Below are 21,337 nucleotides of genomic sequence, written 5' to 3' on the forward strand. Positions count from 1 at the left end.
CACGGGCGGGTGGCGGTACAGTAAGTTTGCTCCTTCCTCACTCCTGGGCACAGAACAGAAATTGGCTCTGGGGAGCAGGACGCAGGGAGGGGTGAGGCCAACCCAACCTGGTGGTTTGTTGGAACTCTTATCCTCCGTTTTCATTCCAAAGAAAGAGCTGGGCCCAGACCGGAGCAGCAACCCTCCATCCAGAGGTGCCCGTGTGCTCGGAGCCACAGAACTGCAGGAGCAGGGATGACCCAGACATCCTGAGAGCCCCACAGAGGTTGGGGCCCCAGGTTTGATCTTCTCACAGACCGGGTCAGTGGCCACTGGCCACCCCAGGCCTGGGGACATGTTCAGCCTGGGCAAGGCCAAGGAGAGGACCAACAAGTGACTCCCAGGAAAAGGGGTGACATGGGGTTGGGGAAGCTGGGGCCTGCCCAGTCTACGTGAAGATATTTAAATGATTTGGGAGTTTCCGTGTACATTTCCCCCTTCCATATCTGTTCATTTCGAGTCAACATCTTGGTTTCTTTGGGCAAGAGGCTGTAGCCAGAGACTGGAATACTTACTCAAGAATCTCCAAGGTTCTGTTCACAGCCAGGGCCTCCCCGAGTGCCTGGGCCCCAGGGGCAGCAATGGAGGCCACCTGGAGACTGTAAAAGGAGATGCAGTCAACACAGACAGGCAGCCTCTCTGGCCCTCACACCCACCCGGGTCCAACTGCATCCATACTGGCCCTTCATTTCCACTACCTCTTGACTTAGGGCTGAAAGTGGTGAAATAGCACTGAAAGTTGTTGGCCCTGGTCTGTCCAAAGAACGCTGCATCTCCTGTCTGCACTGATGCTAGACAGAGACCTGGATGCTATGGATATAGGAAGTAGAGGTGGTCTCCCGGAGAGTTTGGGGGGTAATACTCCCTGCACCCCTAGTTCTTTCTAGATGTCCGGTGACCCAGTTGCTAATATTAGGAAAATCAAACCCACCTTCCTTGACTAGGAAACAAAAATGACGGTTAATGTGAAAGGATGGTTAAGGGCCAGCTTCCTGGGCTGCTGTGCATATCAGGACTTACTAGAGAGCAGTGAGGGCTGTGTTCGCCTTTAGCGCACTGGCCACTGCAGAAGCGCCTTCGTCCCCGATGGCGTTTTCCTGTAAACTGAACATAGAGCCTGAACTCTGGGTGCACGGAACAGGGGCCAACGCTGTGGCAGGAGATGCTGAGCATGGACCTTCTAGATTTAAATCAGACCACACACACCATAGCAGACCATCTTCCCAGGGTCACCCTGGGGATCACTGTACCTCCTGTGTGGCCACTGCAGCCCCGTGGCCACCTAATGCATGTGCTCAGGGGTCTGGGGTCTGCATGAGTCTGGACCGTCAGAGCCAAACCAGAAAAGGGACACGTGGACATACTGTCAATAAGAGCTTGGTGTGCTTTGCAAAGCCATCCAGAAAATCAAAGCGCTCAATCCTCGGGCCATTCTTGCTGGTCAGTGTTTTACATCTTTTTTCCCCCCTTTCCTTCCACATTGGAGGAAAGTGGCAGGCCCTGGAGCAATAAATGATTAAGAGTTTAGTTCAAGTGGACGTTGGTATGTTTGAGGGAGCAATTTGCAGTGATAATTTTAACAGACATTTGAGTATATTGGGTGCCAGCCAGCCCAGTTCCAGCTTCTTGGAACTCAGGTGGGGAGACAGATGAGAGTTACCAACTGCAGGGTGCTGGGAGGGCCCTGTGGAGTCTCCTTCCCCAGTGTGGTCACAGAGGCTGCCCAGCAGAAATAGGTCTAAACCAAACCTGCAGGTGAGAGAGGGGGGAGGGCCTGGCACATCTAAGGAAACCAAAGAAATCGAGTTGAGTTGTTGGAGTGTGTAATGAGGCTGACGGGGTGCAAAGGAAGCAGATCTTCAGGGGCCTTGGAAGCCACGCTAAGGGTTGGACTTCACTCTGCAGGCACCAGGCAGCCATTTAAACATCTTATCTAGGATGGGAACAGATTTACGTTTGGGAAAGATCTTTGGCCAGCAGTATGAGGATGGACGGATGTGGAGGCTGTGGCAGTGATGCAGGTGAGTGCTGCTGGCGGCCTGGACAGCGGCCGTGAGGGTAGAGGGTGGGTGGGTGGAACATTGGGGGAAGAATTGACAGGATTTGGAGATGGGGTGCAGGTGGGAAATGAGAAGGCGATGTTTCTAGCTTGCACAGTTGGTTGCTGGATCCCCTCACAAGGTGAGGAGCCAAGAAGCAGACTTGTGGGGGAGATAAGTCAGTGGGAAGTGGAGTGGGCAGTGGACACGTGGGTCTGGAGCTCAGGAGAGAGGTCTGAGCTGTAGATGTGGGGGCCACCAGGACTTTGAAGGGAATTGGAGCCCTGGGTTAGGAGGAGCTTCTAGAAAGAGACATCATTCAAGGGAAGATGACCCAGGACAGAACCTTGAGGAGTACCGTATTTAGAGTCAAACGGAAGGACCAGCCAGACAAGGAATATCTTGGAAGTTGAGGGAGAAGTATTCGGCATGAAAAGCAGATGAGGCTCAAAGGTTAAACACGGAGTGACCATCTGACCCAGCAGTTCTGCTCCCAGGTGTACACACAAGAGAATTAAAAGCATGTGTCCACACGGAAACTTCTGTATGAATGCTCACGGCAGCATTATTCATAATAGCCAAAAAGTGGAAACAACCCAAGTGTCCATCAGTGGGTGAGTGGATAAACATGTCTATCCATGCAGTGGAATATTATTTACTCATAAAAAGGAATGAAGTACTGATACATGCTGCAATGCAGATGAACCTTGAAAACATACTAAATGAAAGACGTGAGTCACGAAAGACTTCATTTACATGAAATGTCCAAAACAGGTAAATCCATAGAGACAGTAGATTAGGGAACTGGGGGACTTGGTTGGGGGCAGGGGAATGGGGAGTGACTGCTAATGAGTATGAAGTTTCTTTTGGGGTGATTGAAAGGTCCTAAAATTGATTGCAGTGATATTGCACGACTCTGTGAATATACTAGAAACCAGCGACGTGTACACCTTAAATGGGTGTATTATATCTCAACAAAGCTGTTTTGTTTTTTGGGTTTTTTTGCAGTATGCGGGCCTCACTGTTGCGGCCCCTCCCGCTGTGGAGCACAGGCTCCAGACACGCAGGCTCAGCGGCCATGGCTCACGGGCCCAGCCGCTCCGCGGCATGTGGGATCCTCCCAGACCGGGGGCACAAACCCATGTCCCCTGCATCGGCAGGCAGACTCTCAACCACTGCACCACCAGGGAAGCCCTCAACAAAGCTGCTTTTTTTTTAATAGCAGATGAGATGGAAACCTGCCCGCTAGCCTTAGAGCAGAGGAGGCTGTGTGCTGAGGGTGTGAGCCCTGCACCTGGTGGGCACCGAGGTTGCAGATTTTCCTGCCCCCTCTCCCCCCCTGCGGAGGCCCCACTTACTCAAGGCTGGTCAGGCTCGTGTTGAGCTGTAGTGCTTGTCCCAGGGCCTTGGCGGCGCCGGCCTGGATAAAGTTCCACTGCAGGCTGGGCAGACACACACACATGATTGCGTGGCCCAGGGCAGAGCCCAGGAGGTCCTAGGGGCTCCAGAAAGAAGGGGCTTCTCCTGGGAGAGTGACCACAGGGAATGGGGACCCTGAAGGACGAGGTCCTGACCAAGGTGGGCAGAATGCCTGCAGCCCCCCTCAGGCTAGTCCCAAGGGGCCTACGTGCACTCTGGTTAGTGGAGGGCACAGGGACAGGCTCAAATAGACTCCAGGTGGCCCTGCATGAAGCATGTGACAGAAGCACAGCGTGGGCACACACCTCCCACCATTGACCTCTCTCTGTGGAACGGCCCCAGGGAGCAGAGCAGGGGGCAGGGCACAGCCTAAAGGCCCTGAGGCCATGTTGCTGGCGGGGGTGGGGCCAGGGCCCTAAGCCGGACTTGGCCTTCTGCCTCCCCTGGTTTGAGTGGTCCTGCAGCTCTGTGAGCGGACAAATGGACAGGGCAGGGAGGGTGCGTCAAAGACTCACTGAAGGGATGTGAGGGCACAGTTTTCTCTCACTGCCACTGCGATGGCCTGGGCGCCCTGGTCGTGGAGCAGGTTGGCTGTTAGGCTGGGAGGAGGGGAACAGGGGCAAGTGAGTGGAAGCTGGCAGTGCAGCCCCCGTTCTTGCTCACTGGGGGATCCAGACCTCTGCCGTGTTGTCCCCGACCCCCCCACCCCAGGACTTCATCGTGTCTCCTGGGATTGCCTGGCTCACGCTCTTGGGGTACTTGAATGTACCAGGTGCTGTGCCCAGCATGTGTCCTGGACCAATGAACTGCATCCTGGCAAGCCCATGGGGGGTGGGGGGCAGGGGGCAGGGGGCAGGCTCTGCTCAGTGAGCTTCCACGACAGGTCACCTGCCAGGAGGTGGCAGAGCCGCCTGGGGACTCACTCATTCCTGATCCCTGTTCTGGGAGCCCCTCCTACTTGCTCATATATTGTTGCCAGGGAGTGGGGGTCGGGGGGTCAGGGCAGGGAGAGTGTTGCCACTCACTTCATCCTCCTGTAATTTACGACATAGAGCGGGGGACTTGTGTCAGGGTTGCCACCGGGCAGCAGGTCTCCTAGTCCCCCCACCAACCAGGTCCTTCTCGCACAATGGCGGGGGCGCCAAGGGTCTGCCATCGACTCCCAGCTCTGGGTGAGTGAGGCCCTAGGTGGCATAAAGAGCCTTAGGAAGCACAGCCTGCCCCCCTCACATACTCCAGGCTCTTCAGGGTGCTGTTGGTGCGGAGAGCGCGAGCCAGATCCTGGGCTCCCTCCGGGCTGATGGAGTTTTCTCGCAGGCTGAGGAAAGAGAGGACCGTGAACTGCTGACTGACAGGGGAGGCCTGCCAGGTGCTCAGGCTGTGAGAAGCTGAGAGCCCCAGGTGGAACCTGGGCCAAGGTGGGAAAAGCCAGCTCTAGGAAGTCCCCCTCCGACGGCTCACCATCCAGATGTACCCACACCCCCCCAGGACTGTCAGCAGTAGGACAGACAGTCCAGGAGGAAGAGGATAAGATGACAGGACCTCAGAGGTGTGAAGGGAGGGGAAGGCCAGCATGCTTGGGGGCCTACAGGCTTGCCCGTAGGAAGGGAGCTGCAGATACGGCCAGCTGAGGGCCAGAGCTGCCCCTGCCTCCCTAGTGAGCAGGGGGAGCGCAGGCTGCCAGGCTCCAGAACCAAGCTGCCCAACCATAGATCCTCCCCATCACAGGCCCCTGGGGGTGGGGGTGTGGGCTTCTCAGCACCAGCCTTTCCTTCCACGCCCCAAAGTCCCTTCAGACACCCTGGCCAAAGGGACGCCCTCAGATGGAGAGGGAGGCAGGGACTTACTTGAGGCTGAGGAGCATCTGGTTGGTACAGAGGGCTTCCATCAGCGCTGCCACTCCCAGGTCACTGATGGAATTGCTTTGCAGGCTGCAGACAGAGGACAGGGCGCACTTTGACGTGGCTGTCTCAGGATGTGGAGGGAGTCCAGCCTGGGGCTGCAGGCACTGAGTTCAGCAGGGAGTTGGGGGAGCCCTGTGCTGCCCCCACGGCCCTTCTCATCCCATTCCCCGCATTCCGGCTCCTGCTAGGTCAGGGCAGGTGGGTCTAGCACAACCAGTGCCGAAGTTTACACGCTGCCTTGATTTGAGTGGCTCCACAAGGCTTCTGGGGGGGGACATGTGTCTGCAGCCCCCAGAGAAAGTGGTGCAGCTGAGTGTCCCCATTACGGGGATAGCACTGAACTCCCCACTCCCCACCAAGGCCCTTGGAGCCAGCCCCCTCTGCAGCCACCTGTGCCAGCTTCTAAAGTACACTCAGTGCTTGTCACTGAAAATTCCAGAACCAGCGCTGACCCTGACTGTCCACTGGGGTGGGCTGGAGGGAGACACTAAGATCACGGTATGCCCAGGGTTGGTGGTTGATTGGGTTCTGACAGGGAACTGGTCCTGACTGACAGCCCTCCTCCAGGACCCACCCACCTGCTGGATGGGGAACCCAGGTGGGGAGTCACCCTCTGCCCACAGCCACCCCTGGAGACTCACTCCAGGCTCTTCAGGCCCTGGTTCACCTTCAGGGTCTCCGCCAGGGCCTTGGCACCTCCATCGCCAATGCTGTTACTGGAGAACCTGCAAGAGATGGGACATGGGTGGAGCAGCCTGGTAGGGCGAAGCTGGGGGATCAGAGTCCAGGAAGCCCTCCAGGGAAGGGCTGTCTCTGTTGTCTCAAGGGTGCCCAGGGCACAGTTTCTTCTGCCTGAGGCTGGTTGGTGGGTAGCAAAGAGATCAAGGTAGCAAAGTCTTTCTTGACTCCTTGACAGGGTTGGCAGGGCCAACTCTTTAGTGAGGGGTATTTGTGATAACTTTATGTGAAGGTGGCTGGGATGGTGTTTTCTTCTACCAGCTGGGAAGGCAGTAAATGTGAGTCTGAGACAGTTGGGGCTCACTCATTCCTGGGAATCTGGATCTCCATTCTCCTGGTCCAGGGCTTTGGAGTCCAAAGCCAGCTATCTTGTGCCCACACATTGATTCACCCATGCACTCACCCACTCACTCACTCATCCATTCATCCATCCATGCACTCACCCGCCCACTCACTCATCCGTTCATCCATCCATGCACTCACCCGCCCACTCATCTGCCCACTCATCCAACCCCTTGTTCACAAATATTTGTGATGGGCTGGGCATTGTGCCAGGCATGGAGGATACCAGTTTGGCCCTTCTGCATTTCTCACATGAGCTCCTTCAGACTCCTGTTCTGCTTCAGGGCATCTGCCATCTGCTGGGTTCCCACTGGCCCGATGCTGTTCTTCTGCAGGCTGTAGGAGAGGGGTCCTTCAACAAAGCTGGTCACAGTCATTCCCAGGCTAAGGACAGTCTGGTTCAAGGTGAGAGGTCAGAGACTACTCAAGTGCCATCTCTGTTTACCGCAGCATGGGGGGAGGGGTCTCCAGGAAAGGTCTGTGGATTGTTGCCAAAGTGTTGCTAATAGACTGATGTGAAGAGTTGAGGCAAGAACCGTTGGGTCTTCCCTTCAGGGGCCAGAAAGCAGTGACCAGCGGACACTGTTAATATCCAGCAACCTCCAAACTGGAGATTTCCATGTAGAAGTCCCACTGGCCCCTCACCTGACCAGCCTTCTCAACACTCAGCAGTCTGCCTCCATCCAGACCAGCCAGCAGCCTGCCCTGCAACCCTACAGTCCTCCCAAGGGCAGACCCTCCCTTAGGCGCCTCGTCTTCAAAAGCTTCTTCCTTTTATACTAAATGTGGAGGAGGGAGATGTTACAGGAGAACCCCTGTGCTCATCCTAGAAGGACAGGCAGGGCAGGACCTCTTCTGTGTGAGGCTAAATACACTCTAAACAAAATGGAATTTTCCCTGGTTACAAAGGGAAAAAACCCCTCCCCTCCCCTCCCCTCCCTTAGAGTATTTCCTTGAGAAAACTTGGGATTGTAAATCCTTTCCCTGTCCCTTTGAGAGTGTGTAAATCTTCTTAAGAGCTAGAAGTAAACCTCTTGGCAAGTTTATAGCCTCGGAATATCTTTTGTAAGGGCCTTGGAGCCATCTCTTTGAACTGTGCACATCAAGTAAGAGAGCACCTGCTCCAAGCTGTAAGTACCTGCTGGTCATAAAGATGTGAGAAGTTTTCTTTTCCTTGGGATAAAGGCAGTTAGCAAACACAGATGGCTACCCCCAAATAACAGGCAAATTTAGTATAAGGCAAGTGTGACAAATGGTTCTGTCCAGTCCTCTTATTTGAGGGCAAGTTGTGGTTTTTCTTGAAGACACTTATGTAATGGGTTGTATCTGCTCGACTGTAGGAAAGGGTGAGATTCTTTTCTGTCTTTGCCATCCCATTGGTGGACTGCCTTTGATGCTCATTGCAGGCTAGCTGAATGCTTATTCCAGTAATTAAGCTGTTTCATACTTTTCTACATTTGTGGAGAGGATTTTCTGGGTTGGCAGGAGGCTTTATTTTTAATTATTTCCCCCACACCTGTTCTCTGGAAAAGCAGTGGACATCAGGTTTTCCAGGGGCCATCCAGATGGATCAGAAAGCCTCAGGGCTTTGTCCCATCCATCCCTCCATGCAGAAAACAGACAGGCCCTTGGAGGAGAAGGGAGAAGAGAGAAGAGAAAACGTTCTCTGCCAGCCAGCATGCCCACTCACTGCAGCACGGAGAGGGTCCGGTTGGCAGCCAAGGCCTCAGCCATGGACCTGGCACCGTCATCCCTGATCCTGTTGCTCTGGAGGCTGTGGAAGCAAAGAGGTGCATCACTGATGGAGCATAGGAGGGTGCCTGGCATGCCCTCACCCCCACTACCCAGGAAGTGGGAAAACAACTGGCCCTTCCCACTGCTGCTTTGGCCTTAGGTTTTCCTCTGGGTCTCTAAGTACTTGCCTGCTGACTGGGGACAAGGTGCCCATGGTATGTGGATCCCAATGACAAGGTCATTGATAGTCCCAATTACAGCTAAAAGCCCCCGCACCCAGGTGTTGATGAGGATGTGGAGAAATTGGAACCCTCATCCGCTGCTGGTGGGAATGTCAAATGGTATGGCCTTTGAGGAAAGCAGTCTGACAGTTACTCAAAAGGTTAAATATGGGGTTACCGTGTGACCCAGCAAATTCCACTCCTACGTATATCTACCCAAAAGGATTGAAAAAAAGTCCTCAAATGCTTGTACAGAGATGTGTACAGCACAATAGCCACAAGGTGGAAACAACCCAAGTGTCCATCAGCTGATGAATGGATAAACAAATTGTGGTCTGTTCATGTAATGGAATATTATTCAGCCATGAAATGGAATGAAATACTGGCGCATGCTACAACGTGGATGAACCTTGAAAACATTATACTAAGTGAAAGAAGAAAGACACAAAAAGTCTTATTTTTTGATTCCATTTATATGAAATATCCAGAATAGGTAAACATACAGAAAGCAGATTGGTGGTTGCCAGGGGCTGAGGGGAGGGGAGAATGGGAAGTGATTGCTAATGGGTATAGTGTCTCCCTTTAGGGTGATGCAAATATTTTGGAACTAGATAGAGGTGTTGGTTGCACAACTGTGAATACACTAAATGCCATTGAATTGTACACTTTAAAATGATGAATGTTATGTGAATTTCGCTTCAATAAAAATAAATATATAAATGAACAAGACAAAACAAAATGACAGGACACACTCCGGTAAGGATGGATACAACCACTGGCCCTTAAAAGGAGCCCAGCAAACCACACCACACCATAGGAACCATCTGGAAGATGGGATTTCAGTGTCTTGGAAAACACCGCAGGGGATCATTCTGATGCCATGGCCTTGGGGATTTCCTACTCAATGTAAGACAAGAGCTTTCCCTCATAGATTATTTTGTCCTTCAAACCTCCATATACCTCCACCCCTCTTCTCCTCCATCCCCTGTTCAGGCCATAAACACAGGCATAATGACTAGGGAGGAGCTGAACTTAGAAACTTGCTTAGGATACAAGATCCCCTGGCATCCACTGGGTGGGAGCCAGTATCTCATGGTCTCCGTTTTGAATTACCTCCCACTCCATGGGTGGCACCTGATGAGAGGGTTCTCTGGGCCACCTCCTGGGGGCAGAGAGACAGGGAGCGGGTGACACGTACCACAGAGAGGCCAGAGTGCGGTTGATCTTCAGAGCATCTGCCAGTGCCTTGGCCCCTTGAGGTCCAATGGAGTTACTGCGGAGGCTGGCAGAGGAAGAGAGAGGAAGAACCATTCTCTTTTAGCCAATTCCCAGGGAGGGAAGGAGGAACAGAAGTTACATGGACCTTTAAATCCATGCTCCTCGAAAGGAATGCATCAGGGTTTAGGATTTCACGTTCTGTAGAACTGGGGCAGAGATCCTTATTTAGGCAATCGAGGAAGGAGTTCCCCAAGATGGCCCCATGTGATGGGGAGAAGAAAGCAGGATCTGATGGACTAGTGGGCTTGGGCCAAGTGTGAAGAGGAGATGGTAACACCAGGTTCAAGGCCAAAATTCTGGCGCTTCACTGGGTGAGTCCCAGCAGCTGAGCAGGAGTCAAGACTTTGCTTGCTCAGCTGTCCTTCCAACCCATCCTGGGAAGAGTGTGGTCTAGGGGACTTCACAAGATGGCTCAACACTCTCTCCCTGTCCCAGGGGTGAAGGGTCCTACTTACTCCAGAGTGGTCAAACTTCTGTTGACAAGGAGGGATCTGGCCAGAGCTTTCGCCCCTTTGTTACTGATCTGGTTCTCAGCCAAGCTGCCCAAAGAGAGGGAGAGGAGTGGTTAATGAAGGTCTGTAAATCTTGCCACCTATCCTGCAATGTGAGGCCTGGGATCCAAACCCGTCAGCCACCATAACATCATCAGGGCCTGGACTCAGGTGGAGATCAGGTAAGCCAGGCCCAGGAAAGCCTCTGAGATGGGCAAGGTAGGGCCAGAGTGGGTGGACAGACCCTCACACCAGCAGAGGGTCCCAGTGGGAAGTATGACCAGAATCCAGCACAACAGCTTCTACCCCAACAGCGCAGCAGAGGGTACGGGCAATTACTGAAGACTACCATGGGATTCCCAGCCAGGGGTGTGCTGGAAAACCAGCTGTCAGGAAGAAACAAAATACAAAAATCATGATTTGTTGGGTTGGCTAATTTCCATGGTGTAAATACTCCCATCATGGCCAATTTCAAGCACTCTCAGCTTGTAAAAATTCCAAAAATGTAACAATCAGCTCTCATGAACTTGTGGCTGAAGTCGTTTCCAGCACACCCCTGACCCCAGCCCTTTCTCTAATCCAAGAAAGGAAAATGGTAGAGTTATTATAAAATTAACTTTGAAGTAACAAAATGTACGTCTGTATCTGCCTTGAAAGGGCATTCCAGGGAATTCCCCAGTGGTCCAGTGGTTAAGACTCTGTGCTTTCATTGACAAGGGCATGGGTTTGATCCCTGGTCAAGGAACTAAGATCCCACAAGACACGTGGTGTGGCCAAAAAAAGGCATTCCAGGAACACGATGGGGATCCACTTAATGTTCCTTCATACACCCAGTTTCAGAAATGGTATCTGTTGAGGTTCTTTACAGTTTCTTAGGCATTTTAAAATGTGAGACAGCCCCATGGGATGCAATTGCTTTTCAAGCTATGTTTCAACGGACCCTAAGTTTCTTCAGAAAAGCTTCAGGAGGCTGAGGGGAAACCAAGTGCCTAGGCTCTGCCTCCCACTTCTTCGAATCCCAGCAGCCCCCCTTTTGTTTGCCTGTCTAATTGGGATTCTGCCTCATATGCCACTTTTTTATTTATTTGACGGCGTTGGGTCTTCGTTGCTGCGCATGGGCTTTCTCTAGTTGAAGCGAGTGGGGGCTACTCTTCGTTGCAGTGCACGGGTTTCTCATTGCAGTGGCTTCTCATTGTGGAGCTCGGGCTCTAGGCACGCAGGCTTCAGTAGTTGTGGCATGTGGGCTCAGTAGTTGTGGCTTGTGGGCTCTAGAGGGCAGGCCCAGTAGTTGTGGTGCCCGGACTTAGCTTCTCCGCGGCCTGTGAGATCTTCCTAGACCAGGGCTTGAACCCGTGTCCCCTGCATTGGCAGGAGGATTCTTAACCACTGTGCCACCAGGGAAGTCCCTCATATGCCACTTTTAAAAAGCGTTCTATCACTTAAAAAAAGTTTGAAGACTGTTCATCCAGACCACCACCTTCCATATAACTGTTCTCAGCTTCTAGAGAGCCTCTGTCCCCATCCCCTACCCCCAGGACTTTTGTAACATTTTATAAACAATATTTCATGAAGGATACCTTGGATGTTTCAAACAGGGTTGTGGCACTGAGGACCAACTATAGAGAGGTGAAGGAAAGAGTGTGGCCAGAGAAGGAGTTTTTGGCTTTGTTCAGAAAAATCTCTGAGTACTGTCTAGATTCCTTTAAGCAAAACACTGAAAGTTGGCTATTTTGCTGAAGGTTCTCATGAAGGAAACTATATTCATAATGAGAAATTGTCATTATTTTGTTTCTTTCAAAGAGATTGTATTTAAATTTCTGGCTAAAAAGAGGATCCTGCTAGTTAACAGCTGGCTCTTACACCGTGCTTCCTCTGTGCCTGTCCTGTCCTGAGCACTTTCCGTGAATTAACTCATGTAGCCTCGTGGCAACCCTAAGAGGCAGTGTGCAGTAAAGGATTAACCTTGGCCCCTGCTCCTGAGAGGTGACCTCTAAGCCCTTGGAATGTCCTGCCTGGTAGGAATGTCTCTGTTTACCTGGGGGCCTTGGGCCTTGATGGATAGTCTATCTCACAATGGGATTTATGGTCATGCAGTGTCAGCTTGACCTCTGGAGGGGCTGGAGACTAAGGTCAGCATGCGGTGGGCAGGTGTGTCTTCACGACCAACCCCCAGTAATAACCCTGGACACCAAGGCTTGGGTGAGCGTCCCTGGTTGGAATGCTCTGTGTGTGTTGTCACACATGGTCTCTGGGAGTAGGAAGCGCTCTCTGTTCAGCTCCGCTGGGAGAGAGCGGCTGGAAGCTTGGCCTGGTCTCTGGGACCCTGCCCCAAGGGCTGTTCCCTTTGCAGATTTTAATCTGTATCCTTTCAGTGTAATGAACCGTAATTGTGGGTATAGTTGGTTTTCTGAGTTCTGTGAGTTCACTGAACCTGAGAGTAGTCATGGGGACCCCCGAACCCATACCGTTTACCCTTCTTAGGCACAGAGGTGTCTGTTCAAGGTCACATGGAGCTCACCACTACTCTAACCACTATCCTCAAAGACTTACTTTTGCTCTGGACTCATTCTATATTCTTGTCTCCTCAGAAAAAGATTATTTCAAAAGCTGGAGGCTTGTGTGAGGATGAAAAATTACTCTCTGGGTCCTGTTCTGTAAACTCACCTCCCTAGTTCTCCTAAAGCCACCCTCAGGTCATCACATCGATTCAACTACAAATCAGGGTGTTAACTCACACTTGGATGTTATTGGGTTGGCCAAAAAGTTTGTTCGGGTTCTCATAAGATGATGTAGAAAAACACAAACGAATTTTTTGGCCAACCCAATGTAGGAGTGATTTCATTAGCACATAGATCAGTTCTGCAATCAGCATATAAACTCTCATCTAATTATGTCATTAAAGATGCAATGTTTAAATTTAAAATTGTTTTAATTGATATTAATTTAAAAATTTGTGTGTTATTTAAAGATGCAATCCTGTGCTCAAAATACCATTTGAGGGCAAACTTTGTGAGGCATTTAGAGTAAATCCGACTTGGCGGTATGTCCACACAGACAGCATCTGGAGAAATGGTTCTGTATCCACGATAGTATCTGACCCATACCGTATCCTTTCCCTCTTCTTACAGATGAGGTACCTGAGCCTCTGGAACTTTCTGCAATGAGCAGAAACAAGCAGCCTGCATCCTGAGCCACACGCCTCAATGACACTTCACTTTGAAAGCACCCCTGGCCATTTGAGCAGAGAGGAGGATGTGAAAAGAGCCCCGGACACCTAGACAGGTGGGCAGCCTGGGCAGGGTCTCCTGGGTCGGCGTTACCTGATCCTCTGAATGCGACAGTCCTTCCCACTCAGCACACTGCCCAGCAGTTCCATCATGGGGTCCTGGAACTGGTTGGTGTCCAGCCTGGTCAGGAGGAACAGCAATAATGAACAGTCCCACCGCCCATGGGCAGGTGGGATGAGGCCCCTGGCAGAGGGCTGGCATCAGGCAGCGGAGGGGGCGCTACACAGACACCCAGGCTGGGATCCTTTCCCTCCCCCTGCTCTCCATCCCAGTGCAGCCCCCACTGTGAGGTTCAGAGATCCGTGCCAGCACACCCACATGCTCAAGAGTTTTCCTACAAGAGTGACTTGGGAGGCTCAGTGGTATAAACCCTGGGCTTCCTACCCACAGGGATGTCTTCCCAGCAGCCCCGCAGTCTGTATGCGTGTGCAGGACACCAGTTGCTAGCTCTCCTCCTTCTGAGGATGTAGAAGCTACTCTGAGGTCCTGAATGACCCTTGTCCTAAGCCTTCCCTTCCCCCCACCAGGGTCCAGAGAATGGACAGAGGGTGATGGGCTGAGAGTGGAGTGAATGGGTATGGCCTGTCAGCATTGGGATGGTTTACAGGGTGTTGTAGGTTGAATTGTATACCCCTATAAGATATGTTGGTGTCATAACCCCCCCAGTGCCTCAAGAATGTGACCTTATTTGGAAATAGGGTCATTGCAGGGTAATGAGTTAAGATGAGGTGGGGTGGGGTGGCCTGTAACCCAGTGTGACTGGTGTCCTCACAAGAGAGGAGAGCTCTACATGAAGACAGACACGGAGAAGGTGGCCGTGTGACCTCGGAGGGCAGAGACTGTGGTGATGCGTCTACAAGCCAAGTATTGCCAGCAAACACTGAAGGCTGGAGAGACCAAGAATGACCCAAGGATCCTCCCCTACAGGCTTCAGAGGGAACACAGCCCTGCTGACACCTTGATCTTAGACTCTAGCCTCCAGAACTGGGAGAAAATAACATGTCATTTTAAGCCACCCAGGCTGTGGTCCTTTGTTACAGCAGCCCTAGGACATGGACACAGAGGGGCGTGGTGGAGGGGAGGAGCCCTCCAGGTCCCCGCTCTCTCCTCTGCCCACACGCTCCACACAGCCCCACCCTGGCGCCCACCTCAGACTCCGGCAGTAGAGCAGCTGGGGCAGCAGGCTCTGGAGGACCCCCTGGCTGAGGTACAGGGGCAGGTTGGCCTCCTGGGTGCAGACATCGGACACCTGCAGGAGGTAGGCCAGGGCAGCACGGTGTTGGGGGCTGGTCAGCCCGGCCAGGCCCCCGCTTGCCATGGCCTCTTCCACGCTGTGGGCCAGCTCCGTGTGCTGCAGCTCGCGCAGGCAGTGCAGGACGTTGATGGCCCGGGCGCAGACCACCGTGTTGGGGCGCAGGCAGCCCTTCAGGAGCTCGGCCACCTGGGCCCGGTAGCCCTGGTGCTCGCCCTGGGTCAGCAGGGAGCCGGCCAGCAGCGCGTTGACCCTCGGAGACAAGAGGCCTGAGAGGAAGCGCAGGAAGACGTCGAGCCGCCCATCCTCGGCCTGCATGGCCCTCTGGGCCGCACTCCTGAAGTGCGTGAGGAAGCCAAGCTGGGGCCAGGACATGCCACCCTCGGTGAAGAGGTCGAAGATGGCCCTCTTGGACGCACTGTAGTAGTAGGCAGCTGCCACAAACTCCTGCAGGGACAGGTGGGTGAAGTAGTAGGCTGCTGAGGAGGCCAGGGTCTCCTCCCGCTGCAGGAAGCAGCTGCACGGGGCGGTCTGCAGCAGAGCAAGGTCCACGCCGAACACCTTGAGGTCTGGCTCGTAGAACACATACTTCTTCCTGACCAGCCCATGGAAGGCCAGCCGGCCCAGTGTCCCCACCATCTTGCGGCAGCCGTGGGCCAGCTGCTCAATGCGGGGGCTCACCTTGCCCTTCTCCTGCCCCTCCCTGCTGAGGGCCATTCTGAAGTACCATGAGTAGAGTTCACACAGGGTCCTTGGAGGCCACAGCTCTGCATCCTGGAGCCCTGGCCTGTTGCGGTGCAGGTGGCCCAGCACCGACCCCACCAGCTGGCAGAAGGCTGGGACGGCGCACATCAGATACAGGGGCCTGTCAGCCTGCATCTGGCTCAGGACCCAACCCGAGAGGACCTGGTCCTCAGGGAACATCTGCCCCAGACACATCTTGATCTCCTCCTCGTTGAAGCCCCGGATCTCGGTCATCCGGTCCACCAGGCCCCCCGGGATCTGGCCAGCCGCGCTGGGGCGGGAGGTGACCCAGACAGAAACACCTGGGAAGAGGTTGCCCCGGATGATGTTGGTGATCAGATGGTCCACTTGGATCTCCTTCTTGGGGTCTCTGCAGGCCATGGTGTTGGAGAAGTCGAGGGGCATCTTACACTCATCCAGGCCGTCCAGGACGAGGAGGACTTTGGTTAGGGTTGCTGATGCCAGGCCAGTCTCCCCCGCGTGTGGGAAGACAGAGCGGACAAGTCTGTCTGCAGACAGCTTCTCATGGGTGTTGAGATCCCGGAAGGTCAAAGGCAGCACCAGTGAGAAGTCCTTGCCCATCTGCCCCCGGGCCCAGAGGTAGACAAAGTTCCTCACCAGGGTGGTCTTGCCCACGCCAGCCACCCCAATGGTGATGGAGATGCGGGGCGGGATGGACACCCGCGACAGAGGCAGGAAAAGCCTGTCCAGGGCGATGGTCCTGTCGGAGCACCAGCCCCCACGTGTGGCCTCCACCTGCGTGAAGTCGTGTTCCCTCAGCTGCAGGTCCATCAGGTCCTCCACCAGCAGGAGGCTGGTCAACCTGGGGGAGGGGCTTCCCAGCTCAGGGCTGCCTCCCATCCTGTTCAGAAGGGCCTCTCGGTGCCTCTGTATCCTCAAATCTGCTGGACAGAAGCCAGAGGGGAGGGATGGGGAGGGTGGGGGAGGGTGGGGGAGGGGTGGGGGAGGGGAAGAGGGCCCAGGGATCCCTATCTGTCTGCTTACCATTGCCATGGGGCCTCAGCAGGGACTCTGGTGTCCTGTCAGGGGGCTGCAGGGCCTGGGAGCCCTGACTGCCCTTCCCAGCCAGCAGGTCCACTAGGGCTTTCACCTGCTCGGCTGGGGAGCCAGCACCGTGGCCCTGGCCAGCCTCCCTGCCCGTGTGCACCTCTTGCTTCCTCATGGACTCTGGGATTGCTGCCAGGAGCTGTGGAGAGAGGGCCTAAATCTGCTTTCTTCTGTCTCCCCATCAGTGGCCTGGGGACAGGTTAAGCAAGCCTCAAGGGATGGGCGGATGGGGACCCACCCTTTCTCCTGCCCTGAACTACGGGTGGCTCTTGATCTGGCTTCTGGGACAGGGTTGGAAGGACTGTTTGTTGCTGGATGGTGACAGTAGTCCCTGCTGCCAGGAGCATTGCTCAGGTGCAGGGGCCCTGGGCTCGAATCTGAGCTCTGTCACTTACTGGCTCTGCAACACTGGACAGGCCACCTGAGTGCTCTGTGCTGTGGTATCCTCATTTGTAACCTGGAAATGGGGATGAGATTGTGAACAGTTCCACTCACGAGAGGGGAAGGATGAAAGAGACCAATCTGGAAAAGCTGCGTGTGGTATGATTCCAATCCTATGGCTTCCTGGAAAAGGCAAAGCTATGGAGACAATAAAAGGATCAGTGTTCGGCTGGGGTTTGGGGCGAGGAGGGAGGATGAACTGGCAGAGCACAGAGGATTTTTAGGGCACTGAAACTACTCTGTATGATACTGCAGTGGTAGATTCATGTCATTGTACATTTGTCCAAACCCATAGAATGTATGGCACCACGAGTGACTCTAATGTCAGCTCTGGACTCTGGGTGATAGTGACGTGTCAGTGTAAGTCAACCGATTGTAACCAATGTGCCCCTCTGGTTGGGGAAGTGTGCGTGTAGGTGTGCTGGGGGTAGAGGGAAATCTCTATGTTTCCCACTTGATTTTTCTGTGAACCTAAAACTGCTCTAAAAACTAACGTCTATTAACTTAAGAAGAAGAAAAAAAAGAAAGAAAGGAGGAGCCAAAAGGGAAGAGAGAGCTGGTTCAGCTACTCAGCTACTTTTCTTTTGTGTTCCTGGGGCCTCTGGGAAGCGCAGAGGCTCCTGACCCTCAGGCAGCACTGTTTTCTGCTGGGAACAGTGATGCCGAGGCGCTGAGAGGCAGAGCCCCACCTGCTCACGTTCCTTTCCCTCCCTGGGGACTGGAGTGGATCCTGTTGCCAAGGCTGGCCGCCCCCATGTGTCCCTCCGTCAGCTAAGGTGGACACTTGAGGACCCTGAGCCCGCCCCCAGCCGCTCCTCACCTGCAGCAGGCAGGATGTCCAGCCCTAGGCAGCCCCTCCAGCAGGGCCCCAGGAACTCAGGGGGCGGGGGTCAGCCATCCTTTGTCCACGGGTCTAGGAGGAAATAGGACGTGGGGCTGGGCAGAGGTCATGCCTGCTGCTTCAGATGGCAGCAGCTCATTGAAACAGATCGACCCGCACCCTCCAGCCCTAAAGCTCTCTGGGTCCCAATGTGATTCATTTACGAGGGGGCCACTGAATACAGCCCCCAGGATCCAACACACTCGCTGACCTTGGATTCGAATTGGGCTTCCCAGGCATTTTAACTTGAGATGAACCTTTCTACGTGGAAAATGCTAAAAGAAGCTTGGCAACAAGTAAAATAGCATTTTCTAACCATTCAGTTCACGGTGATACTGAAGAGTTAGTGCAATGAATTTGAGGTAGGTGGTGCCCAACCGAGCTGACTAAACTATTCTGGGAACTTCAGAAATAGGCCAGGGTGAGGCCATGCTCCTTACACTTTTTCAGGACCCTTCTGGCTGTTTTATTTTATTTTTCTAAATGTCAAAACCAAGGGGGAAAAAAACTGGATGGGGTGTTGGCTTAAGTCATATTAATGTGCACAGATTAATGGAGGCATTATTGAGGTTTTTCTTTAGATCCTTTGCTAAAACTATATTTTTCCTTATCTAGATCTTGCCAATCTCTTCTTTGTGTCTAAGTATTTTTAAATAGTTCTTGATGTTATTATGAATTTTGTTGGTGTCAAAGAAGGCAATTTTTGTGTATTTTATCTTGTATCCCACCAACATGTTAAGTAGTCACAGTAGTTCTCATTTTTCAGTTAACTGTCTTCAGGCTTTTGAATTACTGCAATGCGAATAATTTCATCTCTTATTTTGAACAATTTCTCTGCATGGTCCAGCCCCACCGCTGCCCCCAGCAATGTTGAAGGACAGTGGTTGTAACAGCCATCGTTTTCTTACTCCTGACTCTCCCAGGAGTGGTTCTAGCCCAAACCATTAGACCTGATGTTTGTGACCGGTTTCTAATTAGTTGTCTTCTCCTCTTGGAAAAGATTCCTTCAATTCCTCCTTTCTTACATTCAAGTAACATTATATAATCCTTGTTGAAGGCTTACTGTGTTTCAGACATTCTGTTAAGCACTGTACTTACATCATTTCATTTACGCCTTGTAACAACTCTCATTACCATTCCTTCTCGCATTTTATAGATGAGGACACTGAGGCTCAGAGAGTTTAAATGACTTTCTCAAGGATACACGAGTGGGAAGCAGTTGTGTTGGAATAGAAACCAAGGCTTCACTGACAGCAGTACTTGTGCTGTATAATCTACCTGCCTCTTAAGGTATGTTGACACATTTTATAAAAGTTTTAGGCATGTCTGTTAAATGAGCAAATAACTTTTTAGCAATAGTGATATAATCGCATGATTTACTTCCAGTCATTCATCCAGCTAGCAGATATTTATAGGGGCTGCTGTGTGTTCCAGGCACTGGTGATGTAAAGGTGAACAATTAGACAAAGTCCTTACCTTGTGAGTGTGGTGGGGGTGGAGGATAATGATAGTAAAGAAGAAAACAAGTGAATAAGCAAGGCAGTTCTGATGGTGATTAGTGCCTGAATAAAATAAACCGTGTGAGTGATGGAGAGGGTCAGGGTCCAGGGGGAGGGGTCCTTTAGTCTCAGTGTCCAGGGAAGGACTCTGTGAGAAAGCTACATATGAGCAGAGATCTGAAAGGTGAGAAGGAGAGAGTCATGCAGAGAGCCAGGGGAACAGCAAGTGTAAATACCCTGCGTGTTAGAGCAGGAGGAAAAGGCCAGAGTTGCTGGAATGCAGTGAATGAGCACGTGGGCTCACAAAGAGGGTTGGGAGGCCACCTCAGAGGGGCTTGAGACCTGGTCACTCCCTTAAGGAGTTTGGATGCGTTTGAGTGTGGTGCGAAGCCACTGGAGGGAGCAACGGGACTGATGTATATCAGATCTTTATTTTATTTTATTCTGTTTTTATTAATTAATTTATTTTGGCTGCGCCGAGTCTTAGTTATGGCATGTGGGCTTCTTAGTTGAGGCATGCATGCAGGATCTAGTTCCCCAGCCAGAGATCGAACCCAGGCCCCGTGCATTGGGAGCGTGGAGTCCTACCCACTGGACCACCAGGGAAGTCCCTCAGATCTCTCCTTTAAACCGTGAACTACACTGGCACTTCCCTGGCAGTCCAGTGGTTAAGACTCTGTGCTTCCACTGCAAGGAGCACGGGCCTGATCCCTGGTCAGGGAATTTTATGCTGTGTGGCACAGCCAAAAACAAAACAAAACCAAAACTGTGAGCTATGCTAATAGATTTTCTAACATCAAACCAAACTTGCATTCTTGAATATAATCTTCCATTAGTATTAAGCTATGTATAACGGGGTGGGATAGCACAAAAATAGAAACATAAGTCAATAGAACATAATAAAGGGTCCAGGAACAAATATATATTTATATTATTACATATGAAGGAATTTGGTAATATGACAAAAATAACATTTCAAGTCAGTGGTATTGGCCAGCCTATGAAAAAAAATTTTTTTGAACTTTACTTCACATTAAGTGCAAAATTTAACTTCAGTTTGGATTAAATACAAAACCATAAAAGCACAATAAGAAAATACGAGAGAATATTTTAAAATATTCTTTCGGTAAGGGAGGCTTTTTTTTAAGCAAGACATAAAATCCAGGAGTCATAAAGGGGAAGACTAACAGATTTGCCTTAATTGAATATTTCTCAATAATAATAGATGCCACAAATAAAATTGGAGGAAAACCTCAAGCCAAGAGTCAACATTTGCAAATATATGAAAGAACATTAATATCTTTAATGTATAAGGAACTCTTAAAATCAATAAGAAAGAAATAGAAATGAATAGAAATAGAAATGAATAGAAATAGAAATAGAATGATGGACACAGACAGGTAATTGTGGACCCAGACAGAAATAGAAAAAAGGACATAGATAATTCATAGAAGTATAAGTGACCATGATATTGAAAAGATGCTCAATCCTACTAATGATCAAGAAAAAACAAAACAAGGAGCTATCATAATGACATAACAGGCTGCATTGGTGAGAACGTGGGATTAATAGGAATCTTAGTGCATAGCTGGTTGGAGGGTAAATTAGTATGGTTCTGGATCATAATGTATCATTATCTATTGTTATTAAATATCTTTGATCCAGAAGTTCCACTTCTGGGAATTTATGCTAAAGAAATAATTGGGCAAGTGCACAGAGATGTGACTATAAGGATGATCCTGAAACATTGTTTACAACAACAAGAAATTGAAGGGGAAAAAAACTAAATTTCTATCCAAAGAGAATTGGTAAAATTATTTTGGCGCAGTTAAACAGTGGAAACCTGTGTGGCCATAAAAAGTAATAAGGTCAAACTGGAAATGTCCGCAGTGTACTTTTTTGTCTCTTAATGTTATAAAGGTTTTTTTTTTAAATTCATTTATTTATTATTTATTTATTTT

At 51.4% G+C, this 21,337-nt stretch overlaps 1 protein-coding gene across 14 annotated transcripts in view; it reads right to left on the minus strand.

The window, feature by feature from the left end:
• Nucleotides 1-21,337, minus strand: part of NLRC3 (NLR family CARD domain containing 3) — a 39,176-nt gene that overhangs the window by 4,364 nt on the left and 13,475 nt on the right. For 2 of the 14 annotated variants that reach the window (XM_029221022.1, XM_029221021.1), the window contains 15 exons: nucleotides 17,818-17,910; nucleotides 16,494-16,695; nucleotides 14,641-16,393; nucleotides 13,526-13,612; nucleotides 10,170-10,253; nucleotides 9,635-9,718; nucleotides 8,172-8,255; nucleotides 6,734-6,817; nucleotides 6,043-6,126; nucleotides 5,345-5,428; nucleotides 4,732-4,815; nucleotides 4,013-4,096; nucleotides 3,437-3,520; nucleotides 1,060-1,143; nucleotides 555-638 (listed from right to left, as the gene is read on the minus strand). In XM_029221022.1, coding sequence (XP_029076855.1) covers nucleotides 555-638; nucleotides 1,060-1,143; nucleotides 3,437-3,520; nucleotides 4,013-4,096; nucleotides 4,732-4,815; nucleotides 5,345-5,428; nucleotides 6,043-6,126; nucleotides 6,734-6,817; nucleotides 8,172-8,255; nucleotides 9,635-9,718; nucleotides 10,170-10,253; nucleotides 13,526-13,612; nucleotides 14,641-16,393; nucleotides 16,494-16,671 — 2,942 coding nt within the window. In that variant the 5' untranslated portion in view covers nucleotides 16,672-16,695; nucleotides 17,818-17,910. The other 12 variants (XM_029221029.1, XM_029221028.1, XM_029221023.1 and 9 more) reach the window with 11 other exon arrangements.

This window comes from Monodon monoceros, unplaced genomic scaffold, assembly GCF_005190385.1.
Source record: "Monodon monoceros isolate NGI ecotype Baffin Bay Population unplaced genomic scaffold, NGI_Narwhal_1 Super_Scaffold_13, whole genome shotgun sequence".
NCBI classification, from domain to species: Eukaryota; Metazoa; Chordata; class Mammalia; order Artiodactyla; family Monodontidae; genus Monodon; species Monodon monoceros.